Consider the following 12,182-nt stretch of genomic DNA (forward strand, 5'->3'; position numbering starts at 1 on the left):
CTTGTACCACGGACAGACTGAAGAGATCTTTTCTTCCTCATGCCATGAGGCTCTTTAACTCCACCCGGCGGAGTAAAGGCCCACATTAAACCACACCCCCTACATTGCATATTACCGTACTTTTACTGCAGTGTGTATTCTATGTTGCACTATTTAAATACTCTATACAACAAGCTACAGTGGGTATTAGCACGTCACATTGGGTATTTGTATATTGTATTCCTTTTGCTTTATTATTGTATGGTTCTCAGCGAAGGGATGCTGCTGGAAATGTGAATTTCCCTTCTGGGATGAATAAAGTATCTATCTATCTATCCATCTACATGACCCTTTACCTTGAATGACTGTGACGTCATCAAAGGCAGCTTCTTTATCGCACCCCCTGTAAAAACCTGTTGAGATTAGTCAGTATTTGATTGACTTTTAGTCAGTATTTGATTACATTTTATTTTTTTTAATGCAGGCTCATAGCCATTTTATGACAGCCCTTCCTGAATAACTGTCCAAAGTCCAGACGGTCACCCTCTCCATAACTACTTGTACTTCTACTTACGAATTGAATTCATTCTGGTAGTATCTTGGTAGCCTGAAAGCTTCATAAGTTGAGACGCATTTTGAATGTAAATGCCCTAATTCGTTCCATCCATTGTCTGCACCGCTTATCCTCAGTAAGGTCACGGGGGTGCTGGAGCCAGGGGACACCCTGAACTGGTTTCCAGCCAATCGCAGGGCACATCGGACAGACAATTCACTTGCTCATTCACGCCTCGGGACAATTTGGACCGGCCAATCAACCTGACATGCATGTTTTTGGAATGTGGAAGGGAACCGGAGTGCCAACTCCACACAGGAAGGTTTGATCTCATGACTTCAGAACTGTGCCGCACACGAGCTAACCACTGCGCTGCCGTGCTGCGCAGCCGTTTTCTCATCAACCCAAATAAAAGACATTTTATCAAAATTCCATGAAATTCCATTATGCGGGGAGAGGATGGCCAATAAGAGAGAGCTAAAGGACTTCAGAAGAGGGCTTCCCAGAGACTCCAACGTCACTAATTCGGCCGTTTTCGATGGAGTACACTTAGTTAAATTGTTAATGATAATAAAGCTGCCCCAGTGTGAAAATGTCAGCTTTCTTGTTCATATTTTCCATCAAGAAACGAGCGCGCATGAATTGTTGGGTGAATGTAGGTTGTGTATGGTTAATGGAGTCAGATAACTAATTCGAACAATTTGGTCATCGGTACATTTTAATATTTAATTCCCAACAGAATCAATATTGTGGAAAAGCAATAAAAAGGTTATTTTTATTGTTGTTACACTGTTCGGAGTTCTAGTTAGGTTTCTGATGCAATACCCGGCGGAAGAAGCCCGTATCAGGTCACAGGACAGCGGAGGTTCGCCCCGTTGCCTAGTAACCAACCCAGGAGGTGGCGCATGAAGCGTCTCTCTTTCCCTGCAACTGGCTTCCGGTGTCGGCCATTGCGGGTCTGACGTCAGTTGGCTGTCTACGGGCCGTCCTTCCGCCTGTTTGAGCCGGAATGTCGCCACTTTCCCCGTCGCCTCGCTAGTGGCACTGGACGTGAAAACAGCGCCATTTCTGTCGGCGTCCATGATACGCTATGCTACCGGAGCGGATTCCGAAGGCAGCGAGACCGAAGTAGCCGCTCCCCCTTTACGGCCTTCCTTCTCCTCTTCAGCCCGCTCGCAGGTATGTCAAGCGGCTCTCTGTACGTGTGCTGTCGTGTGTTTTGATCGTCGGGCGCGTCGTTGGCTTTTTACCGTGTGACGACATGGCGCACATTTTTGAAGAGCGCAACTGTCAGTCGTCAACTGTTAGAGGCGGCTATCTACTCCATCCACCCGCAACAACCATCCTGCTTGGAAACGGGTGTTTCTACCGTATCGCCCTATTTTAATATTCTATTTTGAATCCTCCGGTGCCCCCTCCGAAGTAAGCGACTTGGCCTAATGTCAGCGGGTCGTTGCTTGCTAGCTTGACGGTTGCGCTCGGGGGTAGCTCGAATGTCACCGCGCATTAACGGGTAACTCACTCTTCCGTCAATCGGCAAAGCCAAAACAAAAATTCTAAAGTTTAAATTATCGGCAAAGTTGTTGATCCTAACGACTTTCCCGGTTAAAAGAACGAAATCGGCTAGCTTGATGTGTAACATGATTAGCCAAATGGCTAACGTTAAAGGTCGGTAGTCCAGCTAACCTTGTTTGACTGCATATAAACGCGTTTAAAATGTCTTTTTTGTTCCTAAAAGTGTGAAATTCCACTTACATAATGGCAGAGTGTGACTGTGGTCGACGTCTACATGAACTCGAAATCGACAAAAATAAACATTGCAGCTCATGCCCACTTCAAACCTGTTCTGGGTTGTTGTGACCGGCAATTCTGCGTCATTTTGTCGTGAAAAGCGTTTCACTCTGATAATATTAATACTGTTTTTTATAAACAGCACCATAAAAGATCCATGAGATATCATAAACGATCTGATTAATCTGGATCCCACATGGGAACAGTGGTAAAGCATTTGTTGAAATAGGAAACATTTTACATGGGGCTTTCGGGACTTTGGCCTGGACAGATCTATTGACACTAACAAAGATGTTAAAAATGTCAGGAAAAAATGTTAAAACGTCATATTGCCAGACATAACGAAATTGTGAATATGCTTGATTGCTGGTAAGATTGTCGAGAAGGGTTGTTCAAACCTCACATTGTTTGTTTGTTTGTTAGTGTCAATAAATTTGTTCAAACCAAAACCAATCCGATTTTTGATTAGGCCGGCTAAGGTAACTTAACAGGACTTGATTGTAACATGTGTTGGTCTTCCGCACACAGTTAAGCTTCTTACCTTTGCCCTTTTAACATCCCATAACCTCTAATGGGCCGTCCTGGATTGACAGTCACACAGGCGAATGACCTCCATTTTTTTTCCTCTATACATGATGGAGCCTACGAAACACATGTTTCTGACAAGAAGTGTTTCCCTCTCGCCACTTGTCAATGCAGAACATGTCACAATCTCATCTTCTCGGCTAAACCAGTACCACTGCTGCTCTTTATCAGCTTTTTAGTATGTGTTGAGCTCTAAAATTGATTCAAATGGTCAGATGACATGGCACTTTTCTGTCAAACTGAATCATTAAGTTGTAAAGAGTGCTTGTTTGTGGCGTCTACCTCCAGGGTGTGTTTTCATGAATAGGCATTTTGTAAAAGGATTTTAACTGAGAACAAGCTTTTCGCTGAAACATTTGATTTCTGCATTTCAGGTGGCGCTGGTGAAGTAATCCCTGCACCATGGACACTTCTGTGTGAAGGAGACACTTAATGTGTTTTTCCTGCAGCTGATATCTATCAGCACCACAAGCCATGCCTGACGAATAAAAAAAGAAGCTTTTTGCTAAAAGCCACCAAACAGGGGCTAGGGTAGTAATCCCACATGCCTCCTCACGTAGTACCCCTTCAGTGCTTCCCGCTGGAGTGATTAACCCACATTACAGAGGTTCTAGGTTCTGTCTCACCCTCCTTTTGCGCTTGTTCCTCCGACCATCCAACAAATCCTCACCATGCCAGTCCATCTTAGAATGACAAACACCTGAGGTCTCATGCGACCAGTGAGCAACGATTCGGACGGTCGTGTTCCTCCCAAGAATCTCTCGTGCCCCAACCAACTCGTTGCCCCTCCACCTGCTTTAGAGATGTCCCGTCTGCAGTCACTAGGCCCAGTGCAAAGCTGGCTGGGCCAGGAGCTTGAGAAGTGCGGGATTGATGCCATGATTTACACCCGCTACGTCCTTAGCCTCCTCCTGCATGACAGCTACGACTATGACCTGCAGGACTACCTCCAAGTAATGTTTTAATATATTTTATGACCTTTTATAATGGAAGCCATTCTGATCTGTTAAACATTTACTTTGTGTTTGATAGGAGAATGACATCTTTCTGGGCTGGGAGAAAGGAACCGGAAAGAAATGGGGCAAGAGTAAGAAGAAGGGAGGGACCGACCTGAGTCTTGAGGAAATGAAGAAACAAGCGGCGGTGCAATGTCTTCGTTCTGCATCTGATGAAGTAAGCCTGAGGATCATGTAAATTATAAAGTGCTTTATTGTTAAATTTATCGGCAATGGTAGAAATATATCAAATGGTTTGAAGCAACTTCATGTGTGAGAAGAAAAGCCTTCAGCGAGCTTTACTGCTTTCTCTGCATTCATAGTGACGCCAAACAAAGTTAAAGCTTTGTGGGGGAGTGTATACCGGGGTTTTGATCTCTGGAACAAGCCCTCTGAGGACTCGACTGTGTTGTCTATTTTTTAACCAGCACAAACTATGCGGGATTGCAGCAGTCATTTGGCTATCAGCTGACCAGCATTAGCACTATGATGTAAGGGTGACCATTGGACTAAAGGAAATTATATTTTGAGCAGGGGCTGTTGGCAAAAGAGAAATATTACTTCGGGTTTTGGGTTATGGCTTCAATGTGTTATTTTAGTACTTAAGACATAACAAAATATATCAGTCACTCTCAACATCTAGTTCTTGCACATTTGCTGCTGTGACCCTCCCTTTTCAATTATTTATTATTAAACATTGACACAAGTAATTTTATGTATTGGACCCGAGACTGGGAGGTTGCTGGTTCAAGCCTCTGCTGGGTCATACCAAAGACTTGTAACATTGGTACCCATTGCCTCCCTGCTTAGCGCTCGGCATTAGGGGTCGGAACTGGGGGGTTTGGTCACCTAATGACCCTCAATGAGATGTCTCAATACATGGGTTGGGTTGAGCGAGAGGGCTGGGAATCCCCTCCTTTTTATCAATATCCCAGAAAGAGTAAAAAATAGGAATATGTTCTTGACTCTAGCCACCTCCCACTAGGGGGATATGGCTCTGGTATATAAATAAATATATAAAGACCAATACTTACAACAACTGCCACTGATGTATTTTTTTTTCCATTTGCAGAACTCTGGAATTGAAAGTTTGGTTGAGGAGCTTTGGTCTAAACTTCGGGACCTTCAAAACAAACAGAAAGGTCTGTTCTTTTAATGCTGTGTCCCTTTGAGTTTTGTTAAAATAACTTGAGAAATAAGTAGTGTGTGTGTGTGTGTATTTAGCTGGGCACGTTTTCACATTTTTATATGCATTTGCCAATTTGTCGGCCTACAGAGGAAAAACAGATCCAAAAGAAGTCTGACAGTGCACATTCTCCCGAACGAGTTGAATCTCCCTCTTCAAAAGACCAGGTGGAAATGTAAGTCAAGTCACGCAAAAATTATATATTTTAGAAGATTTAAACGTAGTAACTTATGGTTGTTTGAAATTGCTTTTTTGTTCATTGCGGTTCAGGTATTATGAAGCCTTCCCACCTTTGTCAGAGAAGCCCGTTTGTCTCCAAGAGATCATGACCGTGTGGAACAAAGCCAAGGCCTGCGCATATTCAAGTTCATCATCTTCGGTCGCTCCACAGACAAGCACCGACACTTCCTCCCCAAAAGATTGCAACAGCGAATGTGAGGCTGCTAAGGAACGGAACCCTGAAGTCTGTGGTACAATCACCAGCGGGACAAGCGAGCGAGGTCACCAGCGTCGAAGCAAGAAGGAGAAAGAGAACCGATACCGCGGGGGTGTGGCGGGAGAAGATAACAACACGGTCCACTCCAAGAGACAAGCGAGACACAGATCAGAGGGCAAATATCTGGCCCGGTCATGGTCTTCGGGCTCTAGCGAAGGGGGCTCAAGCTCAAGTGGGAACCAGGGTGACAAGTCGCTCAGAAGCAAAGCGATTAGAGTAAGGCACAAGTCCAGAGAGTTTGGAAAGAGCAAGAGACAGAGAAATAGTGGGCAGCTGAAGCTTCAGTTAAAGGCTATTGACAAAGAGGAGCAACAAAACACAGGGGGGAGCAGTGTGACTGCTGCTGCGGGGAAACCACAGCTTTACAAAAAGGGTAGGAGGTCCATGAAAGGAATTCATAAAGATCCAGTCTGGTCGCAAAGAGATGAGATGGGGTTTGAAGTCAGAAATGCAAAGGAATACATGGAGGAGCCTCTTTGGTACACCGAGCCACTCACAGAGTATTTTGTACCGTTTAGCAGCAAGCAAAGCAAGCTGGAAACAAAGTACAGATGTCAAGATGGCTCGCCTGAAGACTTTGCTTTGTCAGCTGACATGGCGCCGCTGTCGGAGCGAATCCAGGGAATCTGCGTTGCCAATGAGAACTGCCAGAGAACATATTTTGCTGCGGGCTCATTTGTGGACGGCCACTTTGTAGAAGCGCCCGGCGAAGCAGAGAATGAGACGGGAGAACTTATTGGGACCTCAAGCTGCCGTCAGCCAGAGGATAGTGGAGATTTAGATGACAAGCATCTGCCAGAATTCACCGACTTCTATGAAGTTGATATTTATCAATCCATATTGGATACTAGTGCCTCAGACTCATTACAAGAGAGTCGGATCCTCAGTATGATTCGACAAAAAAGTAAAGAGCAAAGAGAACCTTGTTTAGTGTTAGACGGCCTCCAGCAGCAAGGGAAAAGTGCAATAAGTACAGACTTGGAGGATGTTTCTGAAACGAATGAGATCCTAATGGCGGATCTCAAAAGTATGGCTCAAGTGTGGAGATGTTACTCGCCATCCACTTCTGACGATATTGACGGAGAAAGCTTCATGGGCGACTCACCCGTACGGCTCTCTCCCCTCCTCGATAGTGTTTCCCTCACCTTGAGCAATCTCTCTCACAGTCTGGTGGAGCAACAAGTTCCTGAGACTGCCAGCGAGCCGTCTGGCTTGAACTCGTCTTGCTTTTCTCTTTTTGAGCTGCAGTATGACAGTCCTACTCTTTCTTGTCCCCGTGACTCGCTCTGTGTTGCACACGAAAGCAACACCAATGCCAGTAGCTGTCATGACCCCCATGCTAATAAACAGTCTCGTCTGCTAATATGGACCAAAAACAGTGCCTTTGATGAAACGGAACACTGCTCCAACCTTTCAACGCGAACATGCAGTCCATGGTCACATTCGGAAGAGACTAGGTCTGATAATGAGCATGGCAATATGCCCGCAGAGGAAGCTGTGGCTCCAACGGGCACTGAAAACATCGATTGTATCGTCCCTCCCATTTCTGGTACATATCTAGAAGAGGAAATCTTGGACTTCTTGCAAGAAGATTCTGAGTGCAAATGTGAGCGACAGAGTATTTGCACAACATCAGGTCAAAGTTACACCAAAAAATCCAAATTAGAGTCCCTTTGTGGAATAGCGCTGGAAGAGGAAGAGTGTAAACAGTTCAGTGCAAGAATGTTCTCTGACAACAAAAATCAACATAGGGGCGAATACAGCTCAGGAATAATTAAAGATATCTGGTCTGCAGCTGGGGAGGTTACATCAGTGGCAACGAGACAAAGCGGCGAGAAAATGAGCGAGAAGGTATTTTCTGAAGACTCAGGGGCTTATAGTGGCAGCTGTCTGGAGGTGCAGGCCAAGGGCGTTCCGGTTGGTACACCTCAGAAAAGAGCCGTGCAACGCTCAGAGTACCATCTCTGGGAGGGAAAGAACGAAGAAGTCTTAGCCAAAAAACTCTCCAAGCCAGACGGTGCCGGGGATTACATGACTCCGTCCAAACCCTGGGACTTTAGGTCAGATAAAGATGGTACATCTTTCATCATCGGCGGAGTGTACGGAGAGTTAAAAAATCTAAGCTGTGAAACGAAATGGGCTGTGGTGCCACCAAATGAATCTGAGCATGGATTGCTCCAGTCTACTGCCGCCTCTGCTTCTAGTTCAGGAATGCTCACCATCACTGGGACTGATGTGATGGTGAACAAGGGTGGCTGCTTTTCTCCGGGACACCGGTGCCTGTGGAGGCCCCTCGTGTCCTTTGCCCAAAGTGAACAAGCCTTCGGCAGGAATCGGGATGGACAAAACAAGGGGTTTTCTTTTATCTTCAGAGAAGATCTGCTGGGATCTTACGACGGTTTCCGCAGTCAGGAGCAACACCTTGAGTACCCGTTTGCATCGTTCGACTTGAGCAATCCCTTCTCTCAAGTTCTCCACGTTGAGTGTTCCTTTGAGCCCGAGGACATGGCTTCCTTCAGTCCGGGTTTTAAACCCAAATCCATTCTTTGCTCTGATTCAGAGAGCGAAGCCTTCTGTCCGCAAATTTATGGCATCAACCAAACGCAGTACAGGGCCATCCGCATTTCCCCTAGGACTCATTTCCGGCCGATATCGGCCTCAGAGTTGTCTCCTGGAGAGGTGAGTGACTCTGAGGTCGAGACTGACAAAGAGGAGACAAATTTCCCTGTCCCGGCACCTGTGGACGTCTTTGATGACCCTCGGGCAGATATCAAACCACTAGAGGAGGATGCAGAATGCGAAGGCCCGTATTATGGGAAGTCTGAATTGGAATCTGGGAAATTCCTGCCCAGGTTAAAAAAGTCTGGGATGGAAAAAAGTGCCCAGACCTCTTTGGATTCACAGGAAGGGTCTAGTATCCTTTTGCCCATTGCAGAGCAAGAACAATGTTTGGAATGCCAAACAGTAGAAGATGCGTCCACTGCAGGTGGGCAGACCAACACATCAGTTGGTCTGTTCCAAAAAGAGGCTTCTCTTGTGGAGAAACCGAGCTACTTGTGTGCGGCGGCGGGAGAGCAAATCCCCAAATACGGGATTGCGTACGACTTTGTCAGAGATGTGCCAGAGGTGAGTTGTTTTCTTGAAAACATGTGAGGCAAGCATTCACTATTTCGTAATGCCTCTGCGTCCTATTTGTGTGTAGTTCCCTCTGTCAAATATAGGTGGACAGAGACTAAGCGGCAATCAGGACGCTGAGTACTGGTGGCAAAACGCACTCTGCCCTCCCTTGTTCCCTGGATCCCAATGTACAGGTAAGCCTCAATAAGAAAACTGTGCTTTGAGATGTGAGAGACCCAACTTAAATGGGAAGGAAAGACGAACCATTATACAATGCTCCTAGTCTAAATATTGAATTAAATATGGATCATATTGCAAAGAACTTGGGTTAACTTTGTTTTTGAATGTCAGTTTGGAATTGTGAAAATCATTGATTTGAAGGCAACTGTTGAAAAGTTTGTTTTCCCCCCTAGGGAGCAGCAACGTTTGAGTTCTTCATTTAGCAGTGGACTTGTGTTGAAAAGAAGAGACGTTGCCCAATTGGTGTGGCTTGACCGCTACCAGCTTTTATTCAGGTTCATCTCCGAGCCCGAAAAGCTGACGTAGGCTGATTTCTTGCTTTCCACAACCTGCCCGCTCCCACAACACACGCGTAACCGCTGGTTTTTCATTTACTAATTCAATGCTTGTGTAATCAACAATCAGAATAATTTGAAAAAAAAGAGTTAAAATAGAAAGAAAAAAAAATGAATGAGTGATGCGATGTGCAGGTATGCATTTAAAGCGATTTAGAATCTGATGCTGTGATCAAACCACCCTTTTCTTTCAGTTCTGCTCCCTCCACCATCTTGCTTTTGAGCTATGATACTGGATAGTTGGCGGCGTATGAATCCTTTCTTGCATGTTTGTTAGTCTGGCCAGTATCACTCCCTTTTTTATATTTATTTTATTTTGGGGGTATTTCAAACATAATTCTTCAACTCGAGTTAAATCCCCCAACGCTCCAGTTATTGCTTTAAACTTGCTCACAAATAAAGCAGCTTTTGGGCTTTAACATTTGAGTTCATGTTTTAAAGTTTTAGCTCATACCACACTATTAAATAAAAAAAGCAAAACAAAAAATAATTGCAGTGTAATACAACTGTAATTCCTGGCACTACTCCATTCTTTTTGATAAGATTGAGCAGATGTTGGAATATTTCGGTTGTGATTTTCTCAAGTTAGTTTATGAAATAAGTTGAGTGTGCATTTTTTTTAAATTGAATTGGCCCAATGATTTTTTTTTAAACCTTGTACAGTTATGTTTTATGAGAAGAAAATAAGAAACAATAGTAAGACACAATGACATAACTGCCTCCTAAATGGCTTACATAGAAAAATACCCACAACAGGTGTCTACCCCCTTATGCCATTCAATTGGTTTTGATAAAAGTTTATGACATTGGTGCTATCCCTATTTTCCCTAATTTGGCTGTAATTATTGCTGAAATAGCGTTTTATTAATGGTCAATGACATTTTCCTTAAATTAAAAAAAAAAAAAGAAAAACGTTTATTCTGGATTCTTGTCTAGTGTTTCCTTTTAAGAAATTTTAAGTCAATGCAATCTTTTGAATTGTCAGGCCACCATAGCTGGACATTCATTCCCTTGCAGTTCATTATCCGAGGCAAAAAATACAAACATTTATGCTTGGATATCATATTTGCGTTGCTACCGATTGGATCTAGCAGACACGAACATCATATGAAAAAAAACCTAAAAGGTTCAGCTGATTATTTTTTTTTTCTTTGATATATGGTGTGTTTTTTCATTTTAAATTAGTTCGTTATATATCTTGTTGAAATATCAAGTTATATTCTGATGTGTGAACAAAAAACGTGTCACAATAAGTGTGGTTCAACTTGGATGGTGAATATTTGCGAAAATATTTGGAAAACAAAAACTATGATTTGGATTTAGAGGTTCATGTTTTTTGTTATTTTGATGAGCCATAGAACTTTGGATTCAGATTCCTATTAAGGTTAGGTGAAAAAAATCTGCTCTCCTTGTTTGGCATTTAGCGAGGCCACCTTCCTTTCCCAATTAAGATTACATTTTGTTCTGGTAGAAAGGAAATCGGTGAGTCCTATATTTAAAAAAAAAAAAATCCTAACCGTAAGTCTAAGCACAATTTTTTTATCAGTGCGCTGTTGCTTGGAAATGAATGTGTCAATATTGTGTTGACCTGCCAGGCAGGTGCTTGTAGAAATGGCTTTGAGATGTGAAACCCTTCTCCAACTTTTGGGTTTTGCCCACCTGTCTTACACAGTCATCCAACACTCAGGACTTTTTTTCATATACTTTTGTAAACACGATCTACAATCGGCAGTGGCAGTGCGTTGATGAAACATTGTAGACTACACATCGACATTATTTCCAAGCAGGCCACTAAGATGAGTATTATTTTTTTAGAGATATATAATATACGGAGAGGAGGGAGATTGAAAAAAAAAAAGTTATTATAGACTGCATAAGCAATGTGGAGGTTTTAGTTTTCAAAACTCCTCCAAGGTCTCTATGCAATGAGATGAGTTAAGACGAAGTAAATAATGTGCATGGTTTTCACAGGACCTCCTTGGTTAAAACCCAGGAAGTCTTTGAAATGCAGCATGCAAAAAACAGTCCATCCTTTTTGGGTGAAACAAAATGTTTGAATGAAGTGATAAGTTTGAAGGTATTTTGATTTAGATTGGGTGATGACACAACCTGTCAATGAATAGGAGTCGAAGACAAAAACGTCGGTGTGAGTTTGTCGAAAACTCTCTTAGTTGAGAGAAAAGCATCACATTGTTTGCCATGAAATTCAATTCTTCCACGTTTGTATGCTGCATTTAAACGAAAAAAATAAATGAATTGTCAACAATCCATGTTGAGAAATATCAGTGAGGGGTCATGTTTAGTTTGGATCTCATCAAGGATCAAACGGCATAATCCCGCACTGATGACAACTTTTTAGTCATTTCATTCCTCCTGGTTGTCCCCATCTCCCTCAAAGTAGCCGTGTGTGTGTTTTCTGATTTCATGTACACCCTGAGTAAATGATTTTGTTTCATTGTGGATTTCATTAACATCTAATAAAAGGGTCGACCAAACATGTCCACTTGCTTCTTTCTTTCAAGCTTTTGCATTGTATTAAACACTAGTAGGCAGATTTGAATTACTAAAAAAACTTGTCAATTAAATGGTCTGCATTTATATAGCGCTTTTCAAGTCAATACAAACCTCAAAGCGCTTTCCAATGTCACACTAACCCATTCACACACACACACACACTTACACACCAATAGGGATTCAGCCATGCAAGGCGCCTACCTGCTTATTGGGGGGCATTAGGGATTCAGTGTCTTGTCCAAGGACACTTGGACACAAACACGGAGGAGCCGGGAATCGAACATGCGACTTCCTGATCCCAAGATGAGCGCTCTACCTCCTGAGCTAATACCGCCCTACAATCCGTCTATATGTATTTTGAATAATGTTATTACAGCTGGGGATATTCTGC

At 43.3% G+C, this 12,182-nt stretch overlaps 1 protein-coding gene across 4 annotated transcripts; it reads left to right on the forward strand.

The window, feature by feature from the left end:
- Nucleotides 1–1,488: 1,488 nt before the first annotated feature.
- Nucleotides 1,489–11,776, forward strand: kiaa0232 (KIAA0232 ortholog). 4 transcript variants are annotated; one of them, XM_088348745.1, is made up of 8 exons: nt 1,489–1,711; nt 3,283–3,861; nt 3,941–4,081; nt 4,976–5,045; nt 5,180–5,264; nt 5,360–8,711; nt 8,788–8,896; nt 9,116–11,776. In XM_088348745.1, the coding sequence occupies exons 2-8, from the start codon at nt 3,619–3,621 to the stop codon at nt 9,130–9,132; spliced, it is 4,017 nt and encodes a 1,338-aa protein (XP_088204871.1). In that variant the 5' UTR covers nt 1,489–1,711; nt 3,283–3,618; the 3' UTR covers nt 9,133–11,776. The 4 variants fall into 4 exon arrangements, with proteins under 4 accessions (XP_088204871.1, XP_088204872.1, XP_088204873.1 ...); XM_088348746.1 differs by lacking the exon at nt 1,489–1,711 and adding an exon at nt 1,809–1,954; XM_088348747.1 differs by lacking the exon at nt 1,489–1,711 and adding an exon at nt 1,857–2,045.
- Nucleotides 11,777–12,182: the final 406 nt, after the last annotated feature.

This window comes from Urocampus carinirostris, chromosome 11 (assembly GCF_059441175.1).
Source record: "Urocampus carinirostris isolate Australia breed hairy pipefish chromosome 11, RoL_Ucar_1.0, whole genome shotgun sequence".
Classification (NCBI taxonomy): domain Eukaryota; kingdom Metazoa; phylum Chordata; class Actinopteri; order Syngnathiformes; family Syngnathidae; genus Urocampus; species Urocampus carinirostris.

What these genes read in the sequence shown, in the direction of transcription:
- kiaa0232 (XM_088348745.1), top strand. Translation starts at nt 3,619, where the DNA reads ATGCGACCAGTGAGCAACGATTCGGACGGTCGTGTTCCTCCCAAGAAT. An exon ending in TTCGTTCTGCATCTGATGAA is followed by an intron (nt 4,082 to 4,975) that starts GTAAGCCTGAGG and finishes TTCCATTTGCAG; the next exon opens with AACTCTGGAATTGAAAGTTT. An exon ending in TTGTCAGAGATGTGCCAGAG is followed by an intron (nt 8,712 to 8,787) that starts GTGAGTTGTTTT and finishes ATTTGTGTGTAG; the next exon opens with TTCCCTCTGTCAAATATAGG.